The 20,456-nt window shown below is 42.0% G+C and overlaps 2 protein-coding genes across 2 annotated transcripts; both read left to right on the plus strand.

Moving 5' to 3' along the window:
- Positions 1-16,826: 16,826 nt before the first annotated feature.
- LOC145472023 (uncharacterized) lies at positions 16,827-18,114 on the plus strand. The gene is made up of 3 exons (XM_081454911.1): positions 16,827-17,265; positions 17,344-17,493; positions 17,854-18,114. The coding sequence occupies exons 1-3, from the start codon at positions 16,890-16,892 to the stop codon at positions 18,102-18,104; spliced, it is 777 nt and encodes a 258-aa protein (XP_081311037.1). The 5' UTR covers positions 16,827-16,889; the 3' UTR covers positions 18,105-18,114.
- Positions 18,115-18,421: 307 nt separating this feature from the next.
- Positions 18,422-19,993, plus strand: LOC145472021 (uncharacterized). The gene has a single exon (XM_081454909.1). The coding sequence runs from the start codon at positions 18,729-18,731 to the stop codon at positions 19,356-19,358; it is 630 nt and encodes a 209-aa protein (XP_081311035.1). The 5' UTR covers positions 18,422-18,728; the 3' UTR covers positions 19,359-19,993.
- Positions 19,994-20,456: the final 463 nt, after the last annotated feature.

Consider the following 20,456-nt stretch of genomic DNA (forward strand, 5'->3'; position numbering starts at 1 on the left):
CCTGAGTCTGCGAGAATGACGTCTATAATGATAAGGTAAGGTAAGGTAAAGGTAAAATCTTTATTTAGACACGGTATTTCCTTCAGGACTATACAATATTTAATTTAAATAAATCTAACTACCTAACTAATTTAATATTATAAATAACTACTAGAATAAGAGAAGTGATAAAAACCTGCTTTACAAGGAAGCCGTGTATAAAAACAAAATAAAATTTATATAAGACCACTGTCAAAATCATAGTTCTTCAACTTAGATTTAAATTGATTAAGGGAGAGCGATTGTCTAATATTCAAGGGCAGACTATTCCATAGTACAACTCCGCTGTAAGAAAGACTTCTTTTACAGTAATTAGTGTGGGGCTGTGGGATAGTAAGCGTACCATCACTATCTCTTAGCTTATAAGTCAAAGTATCGGAACGGAAGACAAAGCGTGAACAAAGATATTCCGGAACCATATTATTTACAATCTTGTACAACATTATTGATTTATTAACAAGGCGTTGACGGTCCAGTTTAACCCAGTTGACCATCCTCAACAATTCATCAGTATTACGGTCGTAATTTGAAAAAGTTATGACGCGTGCTGCCCGATTTTGTAATTTTTGTAACTTTTGAGAAAGAGTTTTAGAACAGGATCCCCACACCGAACTGCAGTAATCGAGATGAGGTTGGACTAATGAATTGTAAACGGAAAGTAAAGTCTTAAATGGGACCGAATACCTAATACGTTTAATGGCGCTAATGCCAGAAGCAATCTTTTTGGAAAGCTCATTGATATGACACTCCCAAGTAAGATTTTCATCAATGTGTACACCTAAGGATTTAACAGTCGAGACTCGTTTTATCGGAAACTGGTTGATATTAGCAGTAGGATTCACTGTAAAATTTGAAAGCCTTTGCTTGGAACCAATCAGAAGGAATTCTGTCTTTGTCATATTTAAAGTTAGTTTGTTGGCTGCAAGCCACACACGAATTCTCTCCAAATCAAGATTAATACAACTATTTATTTCATCAACGTCACTACCAGCAAAAGTAATGCTAGTGTCATCGGCGTACATCCTTGGTTGGGAATGCTGGAGGCAATTAGGCAAATCATTTATATACAATAGAAATAAAAGGGGCCCAAGAATCGTTCCCTGTGGAACACCACAGCGAAGGAACATTTTGGACGATTTATTCCCGTTTACAAGACACGTTTGGGTTCGGTTTTTTAAATAAGAGCAGAACCATTGGTTTGTGGAACCCTGAATACCATAAGCTTGTAATTTTGAGAGAAGAATAGAGTGATCCACAGTATCGAAAGCCTTCTTAAGATCTAAAAATACAACGGCATTAATAAAGCCACGTTCGATGTTTAAAGACCAATTATCAGTCGCTTCAATCAATGCAGTAACTGTAGAATGAAGCGAGCGAAAACCGGATTGGTGTCTACTGAGAAGATTATTTTCATTTAGGTAATGATAGAACTGATCATAAATAATTCGCTCGAAAACCTTGGCCACAACCGGGATAATCGAGATCGGTCGATAATTAGAAGGATCACTCCTACTTCCTGCTTTCTTAAAAAGAGGCGTGATTCTTGCATTTTTCCATTCATCAGGAAAAATACCAGTATCGATCGATTGATTGAATATCAGAGCGAGTGACCAGGAGATTAAATCCGGACATTCTTTTAGAAGTCTTGCTGACACAGAATCGAGACCTGTAGCCTTTCTCTTGCATAATTTATTTAGGTGGGACAAAACGTGCGATTGAGTCACACGCTGGAAACTAAAACAATTGCTGGTTTGGTAAATATATTCATCGAAAGAGGTGCCGACTTCCTCTATATCCCTGGACAGTTCGGGACCGATTTCTGCGAAAATTTTATTAAAACCCTCTGCGATTTCGGTCGAATTCGTTATTCTCGTTCTATTGAGCTCAAGCTCGTTAATTGCAGCTTTATCCGATTTGCGGCGTGTCACCTCATTGATAGTTTCCCATGTCTTGCGCGAATTTCCATTGTAAGCTTCAAAAGTTTCATAATAATAGGACTTTTTTACATTCTTGATCTCATTGTTCACTTCATTACGCAACTTCTTAAAATTATTCCAATCACTTGGATCGCCCGTCCGCAAAGCCTTAATTTTAAGACGATCTCTCCGATACATCAAATTCTTAAGCTCAGGAGTAATCCATGGACTTTTAGAAGCACGAACGTATTTAGTGTGGAGTGGAGCATGCAGATCACACACTACTAAGAACAAAGTTTTCCATTTCGACCACATTTCATTGGGGTTATCCATTCCCATGAGATCAGCTCACGGTTGAGCCAAGATGTCCGACCGAAACCTATAACGATCGAAATTTTTAAATTGCCTATACGAAACAGTACTATTTCCTATTGGAATAAAAACGTTCTCTGGTTAAAATATATTAAAAACATAAGCTTTCGGCTATCAGTCTATAGCCGTTAACGAATGAAAAATGTGGCGCGCAAGTGAAAATATATACGAATGGGGTGCGAAAAATTGAGAATAAAAATAAGCGTGAAAAAAGCAAGAAGATAAAAATGTAAATGAAGCCTGATTACAATAAAATCGAGTATTGCCTAGGCAACGGTTTTGAGTTGTTTTCCGCGTCGACGGTTTTTGTTGTGTGCCAAGATTCTAGTGTTTTTCGAACGCGGTAATTGCCTTTGTCAATGACATAAGCATTGTCGAAATCAATGGTTTCTATGTTCTTCAAATGGGCTGATCCATTTAATATGTACCAGGGTTTTGCATGTCTCCCTTACATCAGCGGCCTAACCGAGCCCCTCACAAGATTACTCCGCAAAAATGATATCCGAGTTGTCAACAAACCACTTAAAACCCTTCAACAAGAATTCCCGTCACCAAAGTTCAGACAACCCTCAGATTTTCAATGTAATGTTGTTTACAAAATTCCATGTAAAGACTGCCCTTGGAATTACATAGGAGAAACCGGAAGATGCTTCCAAACCCGAAAAAAGGAACATCAACGAAACTTGAAGAACTATTCAAATGGCTCTAATGTTGCCAACCATGCGTGGCAAAACAATCACTCCATTGATTTCGACAATGCTTATGTCATTGACAAAAGCAATTACCGCGTTCGAAAAACACTAGAATCTTGGCACACAGCAAAACCGTCGACGCGGAAAACAACTCAAAACCGTTGCCTAGGCAATACTCGATTTTATTGTAATCAGGCTTCATTTACATTTTTATCTTCTTGCTTTTTTCACGCTTATTTTTATTCTCAATTTTTCGCACCCCATTCGTATATATTTTCGCTTGCGCGCCACATTTTTCATTCGTTAAAGGCTATAGACTGATAGCCGAAAGCTTATGTTTTTAATATATTTTAACCAGAGAACGTTTTTATTCCAATATGTCTTATCCTGGTTACAGTTCTATTTTTACTAGTACTATTTCCCTTGACGGCGGATGGCAATGAAATTTTACGAAAAACATAAATCAAACTATGGTCACTGATTCCGACATGAGATACTCCAGAGCAAGATACATTGTCCGGGTGACTAGTGAAAATAACATCAATTAAAGTGCTACTCACAGGCGTTACTCTTGTCGGTTCATTAATAAGTTGTTTTAGATTGTAAATATCAGTAATGTTTAGTAACGCCTGGGTATTTACATTATTCAGAGATGATGACAGCATATTACAATTAAGATCGCCCATAAGGTAATACTCTTTCCCTTCAGCATCCAGCTTCCCAACAAAAGATTCAAAATCAGAAAATAATTCAAAAGGTGAATTGGGAGGTCTATACCATGTAGCAACAATAAAAGACTTGCTTCTTGGTTTGCTAATTTCGATAGTAAGGCTTTCTAGTTGGTCAAATACGAGGTCCTTGCGAACATTATAATTAATGTTAGACCGAACATAAAAGCAAACCACACCTCCATTTCTGCCGTTTAGCGGTCGGTCGCGGCGAACGATATCGTAACCATCAATACTGACCTCATTATCGGCGATAATTTCATGTAATCGAGTTTCATTGACTGCTAGCAAATCGAGGCATTTACTATGCAAAATGATGCGAAGCTCGTCGATATGTCTCGGGAGACTAGTGATGTTTAAGCAGGCCATTTTAAAGCCACGTTTGCTAGGAATCAATGTTTGAATATTAAAGGAAAATATATTAGGAGGGACAGAATGGACGCGAGAAGAGGGGCTCGAAGGAGACCCTTCAAGATCCGAGCAAGTTGCTTGTCATAGGTTTAAATGAGAAACAAGATTTTTAACTAATAGCTTTGTACCTTGCACGTTCAAATGCAGCCCACTAGCGTTGAGATGCTCTCTCTTGATGTTAGAGTGAGAGATCGTTCTCCATGTGTTACAAGTAGAACGTGAGGGACTGGGCCCAGCCCCAGGTTACTTATTATTATGGGATCGAAAATCCCACGCGTTGGCGAGAATGAAAACGAAACGAGGATCGATGAGAAAACGTGTTGTCATTGTAGTTTTGTAGTAGTTCCTGTGCGAGATTGAGTAGAGTGTAACATTTGGTGACCCCGACGTGACCAAGAAACCATCGAAATGTCTATAGAAGTCGTCGAAGAGATTCAGATAGAGGTGAGAACAGCAATTTGTCAGCTTAGCGAAGCGAGTCTTCGAGAAATCTGTGCAGGGTTACATATCGAAGTTAAAGAGACGGATACGGGACGTCTGGCGTTAATACAAATCCTAACGAAATATTTAGACGCCGAAGAACTCGGAACTGAAGCACTAACGAATCTCAGAGAAACAATTAAAGAAAAGAAACCGGCAACGAAGGACGCGAAGAGTGAACAAGAGGGTGGTGTGAAAACCGAACATGTGGATCAGAAGTCTGCTGTCAAGTCAAGCACAAATGCAGTTACGCCTAAAGAAACCACAGCGATTCCACCGTTCAGGAAGGAATTTAAAATATCGGGACAGATTGGAGATTCACGTCAGAAAGATCGCTTGAGCTTTACCAGTCTTGCTCACCAAATTAACGCTGGATTGAAACGGGGCTATAAAGAAGAAGAAATTGTCGAGGCCGTTATTCGAGCCATCAATCCAGGCCTTAGATTGAGGAGCTACTTGGAAGGTAAGCCCGATCTAGATCTTGCCAGATTACGTAAAATACTCCGGTCACATTACCAAGAAAGGGGGCCTACGGAAATGTATCAGCTGCTCAGTTCGGCAGTACAGGAAGCTGGGGAGACCCCTCAGGACTTTCTTGTTCGCCTCCTTGATCTAAAGCAGAAAGTACTGTTTGCATCTCAAGAAGCAGGATCTGATTTGAAGTATGACCCAAAGCTGGTACAGTGCATGTTTCTGCATTCATTATTAACTGGGTTACGGAAGGATAGCATTAAAATGGAGATAAAACCATGCCTGCAAAACACCCAAGTGGAAGATGAAGAACTTTTTGAGAAATTGAATGCAGCAGTTAGTAATGAAACAGAAAGAATGCAGAAGCTTGGTTCCCGTCATGACCAGCTCACAAACCGAACCCTCACACAGCTTGTAGCTCAATTGGCCACCCATGACGACAGCCATGCCTCAGTTGAAGGTAAAACTCCAGAAAAGCCACCAAAAGTTAACCTTCTTACTGAAGTTAGAGAGTTGAAAGCGGAATTGGCTGCTATCCGGGAGGGCATGGAACAACAAAGCCGCGCTAGCCCTCACCCACAGTACAACCCTGTAAAGCAAGGGAGGGTTCGCCCTAGAGGGTGCTGGAATTGTGAAAGACAAGGAAAGGGTTTCCGTTGCAACCATTGTTTCAACTGTGGTGATGTCGGCCACTTCAGTTACCAATGCCTAAGGTCAAACCGAAGGGGCTATAACTCAGCAAGCCCCCAGGGAAACAGACAAGGGTTGCCCCCACGGGACAAGGAGCAGCCCCCCCGATTCATGAGCAGTCCCAACAATGCATGAACTGTGGAAAGAGGGAGGATTGGGCACATCAATACTTGCGGTGTTCACAGTGCCATACTAGCCACTATTGTTCAAAAGTTTGTCAAAGGGAACATTGGGAGAAGCATAAGAAACTATGTCAAGCCATTAGCGAAGTTGAACTGAGGGAAAGGGCAAGTGTTGAAACATTGAAAACGTCGTTCAGTTCCCACCTAACCCCGAGACAACGCTCTAAACTCACCAAATTAGTGGGAAGAAAATGTGTGGTTTCCTGCTTGATTCAAGGGGAAAAGGTGGATGCCCTGTGGGATACCGGAGCTCAAGTTTGTGTTGTGTCCAAACATTGGAAAGAAATTAACCTACCAAACGAGCCAGTAAGAGACATAAGCGAGTTATTGGGGGAAGATGGATTAAATCTCCAGGCCGTGAACGGTACAAAAATCGCATATGATGGTTGGATTGAGGTAGAGTTCCAGTTGGTTGGGGAGGACGGGTACTCGGAGCCATTGACAGTACCCATACTAATAGGAAGTGAAGATAATCAGGAGTATCCCATCATCGGCTTTAATGTCATTGAAGAGGTCATTAAGAGGAGTAGTAGCCCCAACACAACCAGCCTATAGCCCCGAATAGTGAATGACTCGTTCCCATCTGTGAAAGAGGGCGAAGCAAGAGCGCTGGTTAATTTCATCCAAAGTATGGATGATGAAGCTGACACCGGTATGCTCAGAGTCGGCAGACAAGACATACGTGTCCCACCAGGAGAGACTGTGAGAGTCAAATGTCAGGTACACTTTGGACTATTAGAAGAAGATTTGCCTGTTGTGTTTGAGCCCAAAGAGGAAGGGGCGTGGCCTGAGGGGCTAGAAGTTCAGGGCTGTCTCCACCGAATCTCCCCGAGGTCTTCGAGCCGAATGTATGTTCCAGTATGCAACAACACCGAACGAGAGATGACCTTAGGTAGGCGGACAGAACTGGGCACTATACAGTTAGTGCAGTCCGTCACGCCACTGCCAGTCGAAGCTGAACAGAAACAAGAGAAAGAGGAAGGTGAAACTTGGAGTGAGGCAACCAGTTATGAGTGGGAGCCAAGTCAGCCCGAACAAAGTAAAGCAAAGTGGACTCCCCCAGTTGACTTGAGCCATTTGTCAAGTGAGCAACGGGTGATTGTCAAGGAGATGTTGAGGGAAGAATCCGGGGCCTTCGCTATAGATGATGGTGACATTGGATGTGACGAACATTTGAAATTGGAAATCAACCTGAGAGATGACATCCCAGTACAAAAAACATACAATTCAATTCCAAAGCCCTTGTACGAAGAGGTAAAGTCACACTTGCAGGATATGATCAATCGTGGTTGGATAAGCAACTCAAAGTCACCCTACTCTTCCCCAGTGGTATGTGTGAGAAAAAAAGACGGCAGTCTGAGACTATGTGTTGACTATAGGCAGTTAAACAGCAAAACTGAGGATGACCGCCAGCCCATCCCTCGCATCCAAGACATCCTGAATAGTCTCAGTGGGAACACTTACTTTTCAGTGTTAGACCAAGGAAAGGCATATCACCAAGGATTCGTAGCAGAAGAACACCGACATCTAACAGCGTTCATCATCCCCTGGGGTTTATACCAGTGGAACCGGATTCCTTTTGGCCTTAAAAATGCACCGGCCGCTTACCAGAGGTACATGGAGAAATGCCTAGAAGGTCTCCGCGATGAAATATGTATTCCATATCTTGATGATGTCCTGGTGTACAGTAGAACATTTTCTGAGCATGTAGACAATGTGCGAAAGGTACTTAAACGTTTGCAGGAGTATGGTATCAAGCTGAAGCCAAAGAAATGTGAGTTGTTTAAGCCCCGTGTTCGTTACTTAGGCAGAATAGTCTCAGCAGATGGCTACACGATGGACTCAGCAGACGTTGCAGCAGTGGCAGCCCTTAAGGAAACTAAACCAAGAACTGTTGGTGAATTGCGCAAACTCCTGGGTTTCATAAGCTATTATCGCCAATATATTCGCGACTTCTCCAGATTAGCCAAACCCCTTTATGACCTACTTTCAGTTAAAGAATGCAGTGACCAGCCCAGCAGAGCTAAAGGACAGAAAGAGCACCCCAAGTGGAAGTTGCCGACATCGAAAGGACAATGGTCATCAAATCACAAAATCTCGTGGAATGAAAGACACCAAGAGCGATTAAACTTCCTAATTGAACTTCTTATGCAGCCAGGGGTAATGGCTTACCCTGACTTTGAACGACCATTTGTACTGCACACGGATGCCTCAAGCGAAGGACTTGGGGCGGTGCTCTACCAAGAACAAGGGGGGAAATTGAGAGTTGTTGGCTATGGCTCAAGGACATTGACGCCCGCGGAACGGAACTACCACTTGCACTCAGGAAAGTTAGAATTCTTGGCCCTAAAGTGGGCAATTACTGACAAATTCAGGGATTACTTATTCTATGCTCCATCCTTCGCTGTTTTCACTGACAATAACCCGTTAACGTATGTGATGTCATCAGCAAAGTTGAATGCCACGGGGCATCGGTGGGTGGCCGAGTTAGCGGATTATAACTTTACAATCAAGTACCGACCGGGCAAGACTAATGTTGACGCGGATGTTCTGTCAAGAATCCCATTGGACATAGACAAGTATATGAGCGATTGTACAGAGGAAGTACCCAAAGATGTCCTTGAAGCAACCGTGGAAGCAGTTAGGGAACAGGCAAAAGGCACAATCCCATGGGTTACGGCAATTGCCGCAGACTTGACAACTCCTGAACCGACATCAAAGGATCTGAATCTAAAACCCTTCAGCCCTAGTGAAATCAAGGAGGCACAGCACTCGGATAGTGCTATATGCCGCGTGCTTTACTACAAGACACACGGGATCAAACCGGGTGGTGGCCAACTGAAGAATGAACCCCATGGAGTTACCAACCTTATGAGAGAATGGAAGAAACTCGAAGTTGATGAACATGGTATCCTGCGACGAAGAACAAGCTCTAAGATACAATTAGTTCTGCCACACAACTTCATCCCAGTGGTACTTAAAGAACTACACACAGAGATGGGACACCTTGGAGTGGAGAGAGTCGCAGAACTTGCAAGGTCCCGCTTCTACTGGCCACATATGTACCGTGACATAGAGTATTTTGTGACACAACGTTGCAGATGCATCAAACAGAAGAAACCAAACACAGTCACGAAAGCACCTATGATGCACCTGATGACATCAGCACCCTTTGAAGTAGTTTCCATTGATTTTCTGCATCTGGACAAGAGCAAAGGTGGATATGAATATGTACTGCTGATTGTTGATAACTTTACCAAATATGCCCAAGCCTATGCAACGCGCAACAAGACGGCCCGCACTGCTGCTGAGAAGATCTACAATGAGTTTATCCCAAGGTTCGGTTTCCCAGCACGAATACATCACGACCAAGGTGGTGAGTTTGAAAACAAATTGTTCCACAACCTAGAACGTCTCAGTGGAGTTGCCAGCTCGCGAACCACTCCATACCACCCACAGGGCAATGGCCAGGTAGAACGCATGAACCGAACGTTACTCTCGATGCCAAGGACCCTCCCGGAGGAAAAGAAATCGAACTGGAAAGATTCCTTAAACAAGCTTATACATGCGTACAACTGCACAAGACACGAAACGACTGGGTTCTCGCCATTTTACCTGATGTTTGGCCGTTCCCCACGATTACCAGTTGAGTTGCTGTTTGACCTAGACAACGACCTTCAACAGGGTGATTACCAGGACTATGTAAAGACGTGGCAAGCAGATATGAGACGGGCCTACGACCTAGCATCTAGGAACACCCAGAAATCGTCAGCCAGGAGTAAAGTGTATTACGACAAGAAGGATTCCGCAGCAGTCCTACTCCCCGGCGACCGCGTACTTGTTAGAAACCTTTCAGAAAGGGGAGGACCTGGAAAGCTCCGTTCACACTGGGAAGAGCAAATTTATGTAGTTGAGGAACGCATATCTGATAGTCCAGTCTATCGAGTAAAGCCAGAACTTGGCCGTGGGAAACAACGAGTGTTACACCGTAACTTGCTACTTCCTTGTGATGCTTTACCACAGCCTAAACCAACGAGAGCATCATCCAAGACCACCCAACTAATACCTAGAGTGCCACCTCAGCCTGAAGACATTGGAGAGAGTTCCGATGATGAGTATGAGATGAACACACTGTCCTCTCCAGTCACCCATGAAATAGCCTTTCGGCGGAAGTAGACACCCCTCCTATGGACCCACAGGACCACTGTGATAATGAAGATTGTGCCACTATGTCAGATACCAGGGACCAACCTGACCCACAAGTGGACACTGGTGACTCATCAGTGCCAAATTCATCCTTTCTAGATGTGACTGATATGGCCCCTGAGGAAAGTGACAATTCAGATTCAGAGGAACACCTAGAGGGAGCTACGCGACCTAGAAGGGAGAGACGACCCACTCGGATTCTGACTTACAGTCAGATGGGGGTACCCGAGTACCAACGTTTAAACCCAGTAGTAAACGCAATTCAATGCCCTCAGGTGATACTTCCCTACCAAGTCATGGCCAACTGGCTTGTACCTCACTGCCGGTGTGTTCACTACACCCCGCACATCCCATTTATTCCACAGCTGCAGTATATACCACAGCCCATATGGACAAACCAGTAATGAACACTCCTGAAGTCACAACTGATTACTCCGAGTATTAACCATGGACAAGCAGACCTGTTGCTCGCCTTCTGTGATTTAACTCATAAGCGAAATTTGTGTTGGATTTTCCCTCTAGTTACAAACTGTTAAAGACAAAACCTGCGGATAATGGAACTGCCACAATAAGTATTCAGTTTGAAACATGATGAGAACTGACGCTCCCTCCTAACCATTGTTCTTTTTGGTTTTGTATTTCCTGTTATAATGTCGGGACGACATTTCTGTTGGAGGGGAGTGTGTTACAAGTAGAACGTGAGGGACTGGGCCCAGCCCCAGGTTACTTATTATTATGGGATCGAAAATCCCACGCGTTGGCGAGAATGAAAACGAAACGAGGATCGATGAGAAAACGTGTCATTGTAGTTTTGTAGTAGTTCCTGTGCGAGATTGAGTAGAGTGTAACACATGCATATTGCTTGGCAAAGCGGCTTACGATTCTGTTGACCTCATTGATTTTGCAGTCGAGATTGTCGTCTGCTCTCAAAATTAAAGACGAAATTTTTATGTTGCAGTCTGGAGAGTGGTTTTGAATCTTCAATCCGAGGTTAACAATCCCTTCAGCAATTTCTCGAGGTTCAGAGGTCTTAACATCGTTCGTACCAACATGGAGAATAACCTCTGTAGGCTTTAATTGACTCCATGTTCACTAAGAAATTTAAAAACCCGATGGTGAAGAAATTTTCAAGGTACACCAACCTCTTTTAAGCGGCCAGCCCCTATTAAGCGGCCACCTCCCATTTCCCCGAGGGTAGCCCACTGTATTATATGTAAACCAAAAACAATTGCACAGCGCGAAAAGACCTAGGTACGAGTTTAGCGCTACAGTATTTAGGAACCGGTCATTATTTATCTCCTGGGGGGTAGCGGAGGATTTTTTGGGGGCGGAGGCGATCACATGGTTTTCTGAGAAACGGAAGGGGGGATCGGGCGTAATTGACAGGCACAAAGAGGGGGGGGGGGGGGGGAGGGACCAGAATTAAAAAATGGAATCTCTGGTGGCGGTGCGATCTCCATGAATATTTAACATATAAGACCATGTCAAATGATCGCCTCCTTTTTACGAAAATATGCTATTTAAGAGTGCCTGCCTGTAAAAATCAGACAAATTCTTAATTTCGCGGCAAGGGTCGAAAATTTGATTTGGCTCATATTCTTATGGTAGATAGGCTAGGGCATAACAAAAACTACTGGATAGTGTTTTTGACCAAACATCCTTTTATTTCAAAGAGATATGCAAACAGTCCTCTATTTTCTGTTACAAACATACCAATGCCTCGCCACTAAGCAAACAAAATACGCCAAAATGGCATGGCCAGGGCTATTTACTCACGTAATTACTGATTAAATTTAGTCCGTTTTTCTCACGAATTAGACACGTTGTGATTTCCTATTTTTATTTCAGCTAGTTCTTGCTTCATTGATCTATAATTTTTTATGGTGATTTTTTTACGTACGGACACTAGCTTTACAGCTGTTGTCTGAAACAAACGTGATTTGGACCGAGTTCACGTACACTATGGAATACGATTATATAAATATACACACATATTATTATATATATGAACAAACAGATGAACTATGATTAAATTGTTTCACTTACCCTGAGAGTGCTCTATTTAAAATAGATCCAAATGTGCAACATATGCCGTGACAGCATTGCGTGACGAACAGATAACGGCTGTACGATTGTGCTGCAACGATACGCTAATCAGCAATGGTCAGCAGTCGATCAAACGTGATATTTTGGCGCACTGTAAAGCAAGCAACTATCTACAAATGACTCAGCCGCTTTTTGACTTAGATGCAGTGATGTTAATATGCGCAGAAAGATGGTCACAGATTCATGGTATTCGAACATTAAGTAAGTTGACAGTTGGCGATGTACATCGGACGTTATGTAAACAAAAGCAAACTTCTGCTTTATGTGCGACGAATGGCGAGAGAAACACGTCAAATCGGCTTTGGACCTGCCTTTTACAGCACATGAGGTTAGAACATTTCGAAATTATCAGCTCTGTGTCTATTTCAACTTGACATAGGTCAAGTCACGTGGCGCATGCTAAAATGTACGTCCAACCCGTAAATTGAAATTTGACGACGGATGGTCAAATATCTGCATTTTAACGTACTTTGAAAAGCTCTCGCGTCGCTCACAATCATTTGCCCAAAGAAAATTTTACAGGAATCTGTAGACCATCCTTCTGCGATTCAACCACCAGAAGCTTAATCCATTTGAAGGTTTCGCACATGGTGAAAATTAATTATATTCACAAAGTACTTTTACGTGAATAATTTACATGTCTTCGAAGTTTAATTATTTTGCACCCAAAGAGACAACGCAACATTCCCTAAAATCAACCCAGTACACAATTAAACATTGCACAAAAATATTTGAGTGTTTTTAAAGACGGAAGAATAATGTGGTTTTGCATGCGAGGGTCTCAAACTTGTTGAATAAAATGGTGCGTCAAATGACGATTTTAACGGAATTTGGTAATTTGCATATTTCTTTGAAATAAAAGGCTATTTTGCCAAAAAAAAGTATCCAGTAGTTTTTGTCATACCCTTGCCTATCTGCCATGAAAATATGAGGTACTCTTGAAAAGTAAAATAGATTCAGTTTCCTGTATTTCAAGACTTACAAAGTTAAAATCGAGAGCTGCTTGGTATGCGATTTTTTGCTTTGCCCAGTTTGATTTGGGAGCAGAAAGGTGCAGATTCTTGCACTGGCGGGTATCATAATGGTAAATGACATTATTTAGTCTAAAATTAAAATTAAAATCGATGTTTTTATGAAGAGCTTGTCGTTTAATTTGGGTCCATCGCAGGCCTATTTGCCGCAGTTAGTTCTTGTTCGGCTGATCTTCTCCAATTGTTTTTCGGCCCACCAGGGTTTCGTTTGCCTTGAGGGTTCCAGAAGAGTGCCTGTTAAGCTCTTCCAGCCTCAAACATGATACTAACGTTGCTTGTCCCGAGGTTGGTAGTAGTCCTGGGTGTGAGTAATCGGTTCGGCCCTGCATCGTCCCATTGTGGATTTGGCTGTAATGTGTCATTTCAATCCCGTTTGAGATTGTATCTCTTGCGCTCAAGACTGGTTGAGTGATACGAATTCCTGTAGACGTTTCTGGAACAATCAGAGTTTTACGACAGTAGGGGGCTAGCCTACTGCTCAAACCCAACCTGGAGGACCACGGTTTTTCTGTCAGGGCTGTCTTTCGTCTTTCCCTTAGCCATTGAGTGAATGAACAGCTACTGAAAGTTTTAGCTTCTTAGGGTAAATCGTCATTTCAAAACTTTAAAAAACGTTATGGGCGGGGGGGCTCGACGAGTTATCAAATCTTCTTATCAATAGAGGTCCGCTCGCGAGCATTCGGCGCGTGGGAGCACCGCTATTACATGACTATGTGTCAAAGTAGATGCGTACTGGAAAGTTAATCTCAAAATAATATAGCAGGATACATTATTTGTGACACTTCACGAATAAAATTTTGGTCATTTTTATCAAAACCCTCTATTGCGAAAACTCGCTATTTAGAACACCACGGGTGTCCGCTACAGAGTTGACTGTAGATGTTGTCGTGTTTCTGTCATTGCATTCCGTGCTTTACTACCATCACTTGAGAACTTTTGCAACATCACCTGTGCTACATGCTATTTTAAGTGTGTTTACTCTTGAAGTGCGTGTGTTTACTTTCGTTCGTCATTCTTCGCAAGTTGCAATTGATGTTTATTTAAACCTATTGAAATTCACCTGTAAACATATTCCTCCCTTGATGTCTTTTTAAAGGCATGTAGCTAAAACAAAACAGTAGTGAAGTGGGTATACCAGAAGCAATGCATTTATAGTTCTATCCCAAAATAAATTTTAATTGTTTAAAAAAAAACAAAAAGAGGAAAAACCATAAAGGGCTGGCAAAGAGCACAATTTTTAACTTCAGTTTTCTTATCTTTAGTTTCTTTTTTTCTCTAGTATTATCACTTCTTTAGTTTGTCTTCGTTCTTTTGTTATTGCCCGGAAGAGTGAGGGGGAGGCTAACTTTTGCACGATGCCTGAACATAAAAATGAAATATGTTCCGTCAACATCCTTGAGACTTCCTCTTTGTTCAAATTGTGTCGTCTTTGAAAACAATTAAGGCATACAGAACATCATATGCAAACACACACTCCCCGTCAAACCATCAGCAGACGATAGATTAAATACATACGAATTGAGCGAATAAAAATGAATAAAAGCAAAACATTCTTAAATAGAAAAAAATCAACTAGGTCAGATCTCGAAAGTTTAAACTTGTTTATTACCATCTAGCATTAGTTACTCGCCTATTACAATAACTGCAGATGGGAAGTTTTTTTTTTTTTCTTAATTACATAACGCCATGACAACTTTCTTATCCATATAAGGACATGATATTCTCGCTTCCAAAAGCACTGATAGCAAAGAGCTCTATTCAACAGTCGTCGCAGTTATTCATCATACGATACAGTTGAACTGCGGCAGTTTGGAACCTCGTTTACTCTCTATTTAGTCGAGGGTCTTTTATACACATAACTAGTTTCTTTCGAGAGAGAAGAAGTCCTCAGGGATCCCGGAGATTGGACTGGAAATCGTGATCGCCATCAGGATTCGGTTAGAGATTAGTGAGTATTTATTTTATATTATTTTTTTTTTCTTAATTTTTTTTTTGCAATTTTCCTTTGCCCTTCCGTGTTTTGCTGTGGTAATACACGAACTACTTAATAGACCAAAGGATACTGGGTTTCGCTCATTTTCTCGTTATTATACGGTTAACATCTAAACGGAGCACTATCAAGGGAGTGACTTAGGCCCGGTTCAAAGGTCGAACTTGAACATGAGCCGAACCTAATAGCCCCAATTGAGTACATGACGAGATCGACGTTTGAATCAATTAAGGTCGACAAATGTTATTTGAGTCGAGCCGAGAATTAAGTTTGACATGGCCAGCCGGTCAGTTCGACTACGGAGCGACTCCGATTCAAACGTAACGTCGAACTTTTCACGTACCGAACCTAATGCACACGTTACAAATACATTATTAAAATCAATTGTTACCCACAGCTCTGCACGTTTTCTATTTTTGTTATGCGTACCGTGTTTTGGTCTTTTACAACAAAATGGCGGGAAGAGCGGGAAAATATGTGTTCTTCTTGCTTCGAGAGCACGAAAGATACTTGCTTGATTTGCATAAACCACCTCCCTATGCGGTGTTCCGTATTTGAAAACGATGAGAGTGTAGCGGTTTGGAAAGCAGGTAGTTCGGTGGCGTACTGCGAGTCATGTTTTTGAGAGAAAAAGACAAAATAAATGGATCTTGAAGAAACCGACGACAGGAACGAACTGGACGAGGAATTGTGATGTTCCTTTGGGAATAAGCAATAATGGAAGGCAAGCCAAATTCAAAAATCATCTTCGTTTGTTAATGCTAACTGCACCTGGAGTCGCCTTCTTCGACTTCTTCTACCCTCCTTGATCGCACTTGCAAGAAAAGCAAGCTCTTCATTTCCACAGTTTGTCTTTTCCACATTTTCCCGCCATTTTGGTCAGCAATAACCGCCGTTTGCGATAGTGTCTCTTTTATTTTTGCAATTAATCTCGACTGAATTAGGTTCGACGTTTGAATCAACTGCTGAACTTAATTATTTGGGTCGACCCAAATTGGTATTACGTTCGGCATATGTGAAGTTCGACGTTTCAACCGGGCCTTAGAAAAGCCAAATTTAAAAGGTATATTTTCATATTTTGTTACAAAATCGACTTCATAATTGCAAAAAGCTTTAACACGATGTTATAACGTTGTGTTGTTGAACTAAAAAAAAAAACAAAAAACAAAACAAAAACGTCTGCCGGAAGTATTAGAAGCCTGTCATCGTGCCACAACATGGAAACGACTGAAATGAAGCCAAACTCAAGAATACACTGAATTTCACGGAAGTCTTAATCTAACTAAAACCTCCCTGAAAGACATTATAGCATATCGCTCAATTCTCGATTTGGAATTAGGGCAAGCATTAACTGGGTCAAATACGAGGCTTAGACTACACCAAAAAATAGTCTCTGATCTGATGGTGAGAGCTTCCCGCAGCCATTCCCGCTTTCAGAATTCGAACGAGTTTACTAGCGTTTAGAGTTGAATTCCCAACGTAGAAGCGTCTCTAGATGAATCCATCATAATTGGGCATATTAATACAACATTTTTTTTTTTACTACGGTTTAATTTATGTGTGTGAACTTTTAAAATGCATAATTTTCATACATATATCAACATTTCAAATTGCAGACAGAGCAGAATGGTCGTAAAACAGTTCGTTTACCTCCTAATTCTGCTTGTTCTGTGTCTGTTAATCCGTGAAGCGGCTACTCAACAATGCAACAATAATGAGGGCGAACGTTCCATCTTGGGTATGATGCTTCGGAGACACATCTTCAAGATCATAGGAGCTTCCCTCGGCGATGTGTGCTTGCGGGAGTGTTATCTCGACGCCAGATGTCAAAGCTTTAATTTTGTCATCTCTAAACACGTGTGCGAGTTGAACAACCGGACCAAAGAAGCCAGACCGGAGGACTTCGTTCCTAACTCTGACCGATATTATTTTCGACGAGATTGGAATAGGGGTGAGTTACTATAATAGACTGCAGTGTAGCGTAGAACTTAGACAAAGAATCATGTGGCTTTTTAATTTCTCTTTTCAGTCCCACTTGGCTCTATTCTGGAGTTACCTGCCGAAACGTGCAAAGAAATCAAGTTGAGTGAAGAAGGACGAGCGATCAGCGGAAATTACTGGTTTTACTCCATTATACCTGACAAGACTGTGCTCGCTTACTGTGACATGAACACAGAAGGTGACTAGCATATCAAGGGTATTATACTTTTTGATATAGGCTCCTAAAGGCTCCAGGCTTTTTGGTGTACTATATACAATACACTGACAAACTTGAAGCAGTACGAGGGACTGTTAAGTAAAAGATCTAGAAGAAGAATATCGGATGCATTTGTGCCCTATGCCAGATGCACAAGTTCATTAATTTCCCAGCTTTAATAATGACCAGTTCATTCAGTAAACAATCTTATTCCAGCGCCAATTAATGCTGTCTTCACTTCCACCAGAGACAGTCCATCTTGGGAAAAGATCCAATTGTTCCAATATTCATTGCGTAGCTCAGGTATTTGCTCCATTTTGTTTTTGTTCCTTTTTCCCTTAGACATCGACGAATGCAGTGCTTCTGCGCAGGTCTGTGACACCAATGCAACGTGTCAAAATGCTCGCGGGTCTTACTTCTGTTCGTGCCAAGCTGGATTTACGGGAGATGGCAAAACATGCAAGGGTAGGGGTTCTTCTACATTATTTTTCTGTCTTTTCTCTATCTTTAAAACTAGAAGACGGAAGATTGCTAAGTCACCTGCTATTATGATGAGTGTCTCTATTCAGGCTAAAACTTGGACTTGCATCTAGCCCAAGCGGAAAAAAATATAGCTGATTGTCGATTGTGGTATATATAGATATCAGCCAAAGGAACCATCTGACCATTAATGTGTTGATTGTGCCAATAAAACGTTCGGTCTCCATAACAAAAAAGAGTTGGAAGTGAATACCTGAGAAAAAAAATTAGCTCTTTAATTATTGCGTTATTAGATCTTAGGATTCACATGAAATAGAAATGCAAAATTATTCTACAATGGCCTTGTTAAAAGATAAAAACTTCAGGACACTGACTTGGTTGTCTAAATTTCAATTCTGAATTCCTCTGGGTTTATCCATTGCACTCTTAAGTAAGGTATTAATGACTTCCCTTTTTCTCTTATATGTATAGTTGATTTGACATTTACAACGCGTGGGCGTAGTGGGCGATTTGGAACTATTCAGAAATTCACTGTTCCCAGAAGCACTCGCTATCTTATCAAAGCTTGGGGAGGCCGGGGAGGAACTCACTCGTACAACTATGGAGAGAATTCGGGAACTTACTATGGCGGCAAGGGTGCGTACATTGAGGGCAAGTTCAAACTAACTAAAGGAACAGTGCTGAATATTGTGGTGGGACAGAGAGGAGGAAACTCAGTGGAGGTGAAAGGAGGACAAATGACCAACAAGACAGCAGCTATGTTAGGACTGTCTGTAGAGGACAATGCTGGTACGGGGGGAGGCGGAGGCAGTTTTGTTTATACTATCGGCAATGTGCTTCTGTTAGCTGCCGGAGGAGGAGGGGGTGCTTCAGGTGGATATAACGGTGTAGATGGTCAGGCGGGAACAAATGGCACAAGTAGTGAGGGGAGACATTTATCCAATGTTCGGAGTGGAGGTACCGGGGGGCAGCCAGGTGAATGCAACACTGCAGGTGCTAACTACCATGGAGGAGTTGGTGCAGGCTGGTATGCACAAGGGTGTGCCAGAGTAGGAAAAGAACATGGAGAACGAGGCGGGTCACGAGCTCAAGGCTGGACTGGAGGTCGTGCCGGCAGCATGAACAGCGGGTACAACGGAGGGCCACCCCCAGGAGCAGTGGGAGGATTTGGTGGTGGGGGAGGGGGCTCAGAGGATAATGGAGGATCAGGGGGTGGTGGAGGGTACTCTGGGGGAGGTAGTGGCAATAATCGACGACAAGCCGGAGGGGGAGGGGGCTCGTATTGTAGAGGCCAAAGTTGTTCCGTTGTAACTGGAGGGAATAGCAATGATGCTGGGCTTGTGAAAATTGTTTGGTTGTCTGCCTAGGAAACAAAAAATCTGTAGCTTCCAGACTTTTAATCTTTAAAGTGACGAGTTTCATTTTCTCTGGCCATTCAATAACGTTTTTCATGAAAACAAAGTACATTACTTGAGTAGTTTAGATTGTTAATTAGTCAAGCTGCCTTTTTGCTAAACCTTGTGGAGACTAATTCAAATGACAACACATCAATTACATGATTGATATACCAGTGCAGCGGACTGTTGGAATTGTAAGTGAAGAGATCGAGGAATAAGCGAGATAAAAACAACTTTTAATAATCAAAAAATCATAGTTATCAATTTGAATAGTCCAGGCAGTACATAAGTGCTTAATAAATTCCCTGGCCTACGGATGCACAGCTCGACCTCGAGTTGGCGGCATAAGCAGCGAGTACAGCGGGGGACCAGCCCCAGGAGCAATGGGAGGGTTTGGTGATGGGGGAGGGTGGTCAGAAGATAATGGTGCATCCGGTGGAGGTGGAGGGTACTCAAAGGGAGGCAGCGGTATCCACTCAAAGGAAGCCGGAGGGAGAAGGGGTTCATACTGTAATGTCCAGGGTTGTTCTGGTGTAACTGGTGGGAATTCCAATGATGCTGGGCTTGTGAGGATTATAGCGGTATTTGCATAATAAGGAAAACGCCATCACCTACAAAAAATGGTAGACATAACCTCTGTAGATTTAATCTTTAAACTATTGTTTTTTTTTTTCCAGTAAAGTAGTTTTTCTCGTTATTCCATAACTTTTCTCACCAAAGCAAAACGCATAAGCATTTTTTTTTTTGGATTCCGTGAAAACTACTGAATTATGTTGCAAGAGCACTAACGAGGTACAGCGAACGTAATTTAGGGAAAATTCCACTGCTGAAACAAAAAAGCCTGATAATCGCTATGAGAAGCAAAATTATACCTGAGAAACTTGCTGATTTAAATTGCAAACGCACTGAAATGTTTAGAACAATTGATATCGCTATATCATACCGGGGAGTGCACTTAAGCAGATGCTATTACGTCACGTAGCTGTGAATATTAGCAATAAAAATGGCGGCACTAACATTGGAATTCCAAATACATATTAAAACTGGTTGATATCTGCACCAAATTTA

Source organism: Orbicella franksi, unplaced genomic scaffold, assembly GCF_964199315.1.
Source record: "Orbicella franksi unplaced genomic scaffold, jaOrbFran1.1 SCAFFOLD_102, whole genome shotgun sequence".
Taxonomy (NCBI): Eukaryota; Metazoa; Cnidaria; class Anthozoa; order Scleractinia; family Merulinidae; genus Orbicella; species Orbicella franksi.

Bases quoted from the DNA above. Each gene is read 5' to 3' on its own strand.
- LOC145472023 (XM_081454911.1), top strand. From the start codon at position 16,890: ATGCATAATTTTCATACATATATCAACATTTCAAATTGCAGACAGAGC. The intron at 17,266-17,343 runs GTGAGTTACTAT...TTCTCTTTTCAG, and splicing joins TCGACGAGATTGGAATAGGG to TCCCACTTGGCTCTATTCTG. The intron at 17,494-17,853 runs GTGACTAGCATA...TTTTTCCCTTAG, and splicing joins CTGTGACATGAACACAGAAG to ACATCGACGAATGCAGTGCT.
- LOC145472021 (XM_081454909.1), top strand. From the start codon at position 18,729: ATGACCAACAAGACAGCAGCTATGTTAGGACTGTCTGTAGAGGACAAT.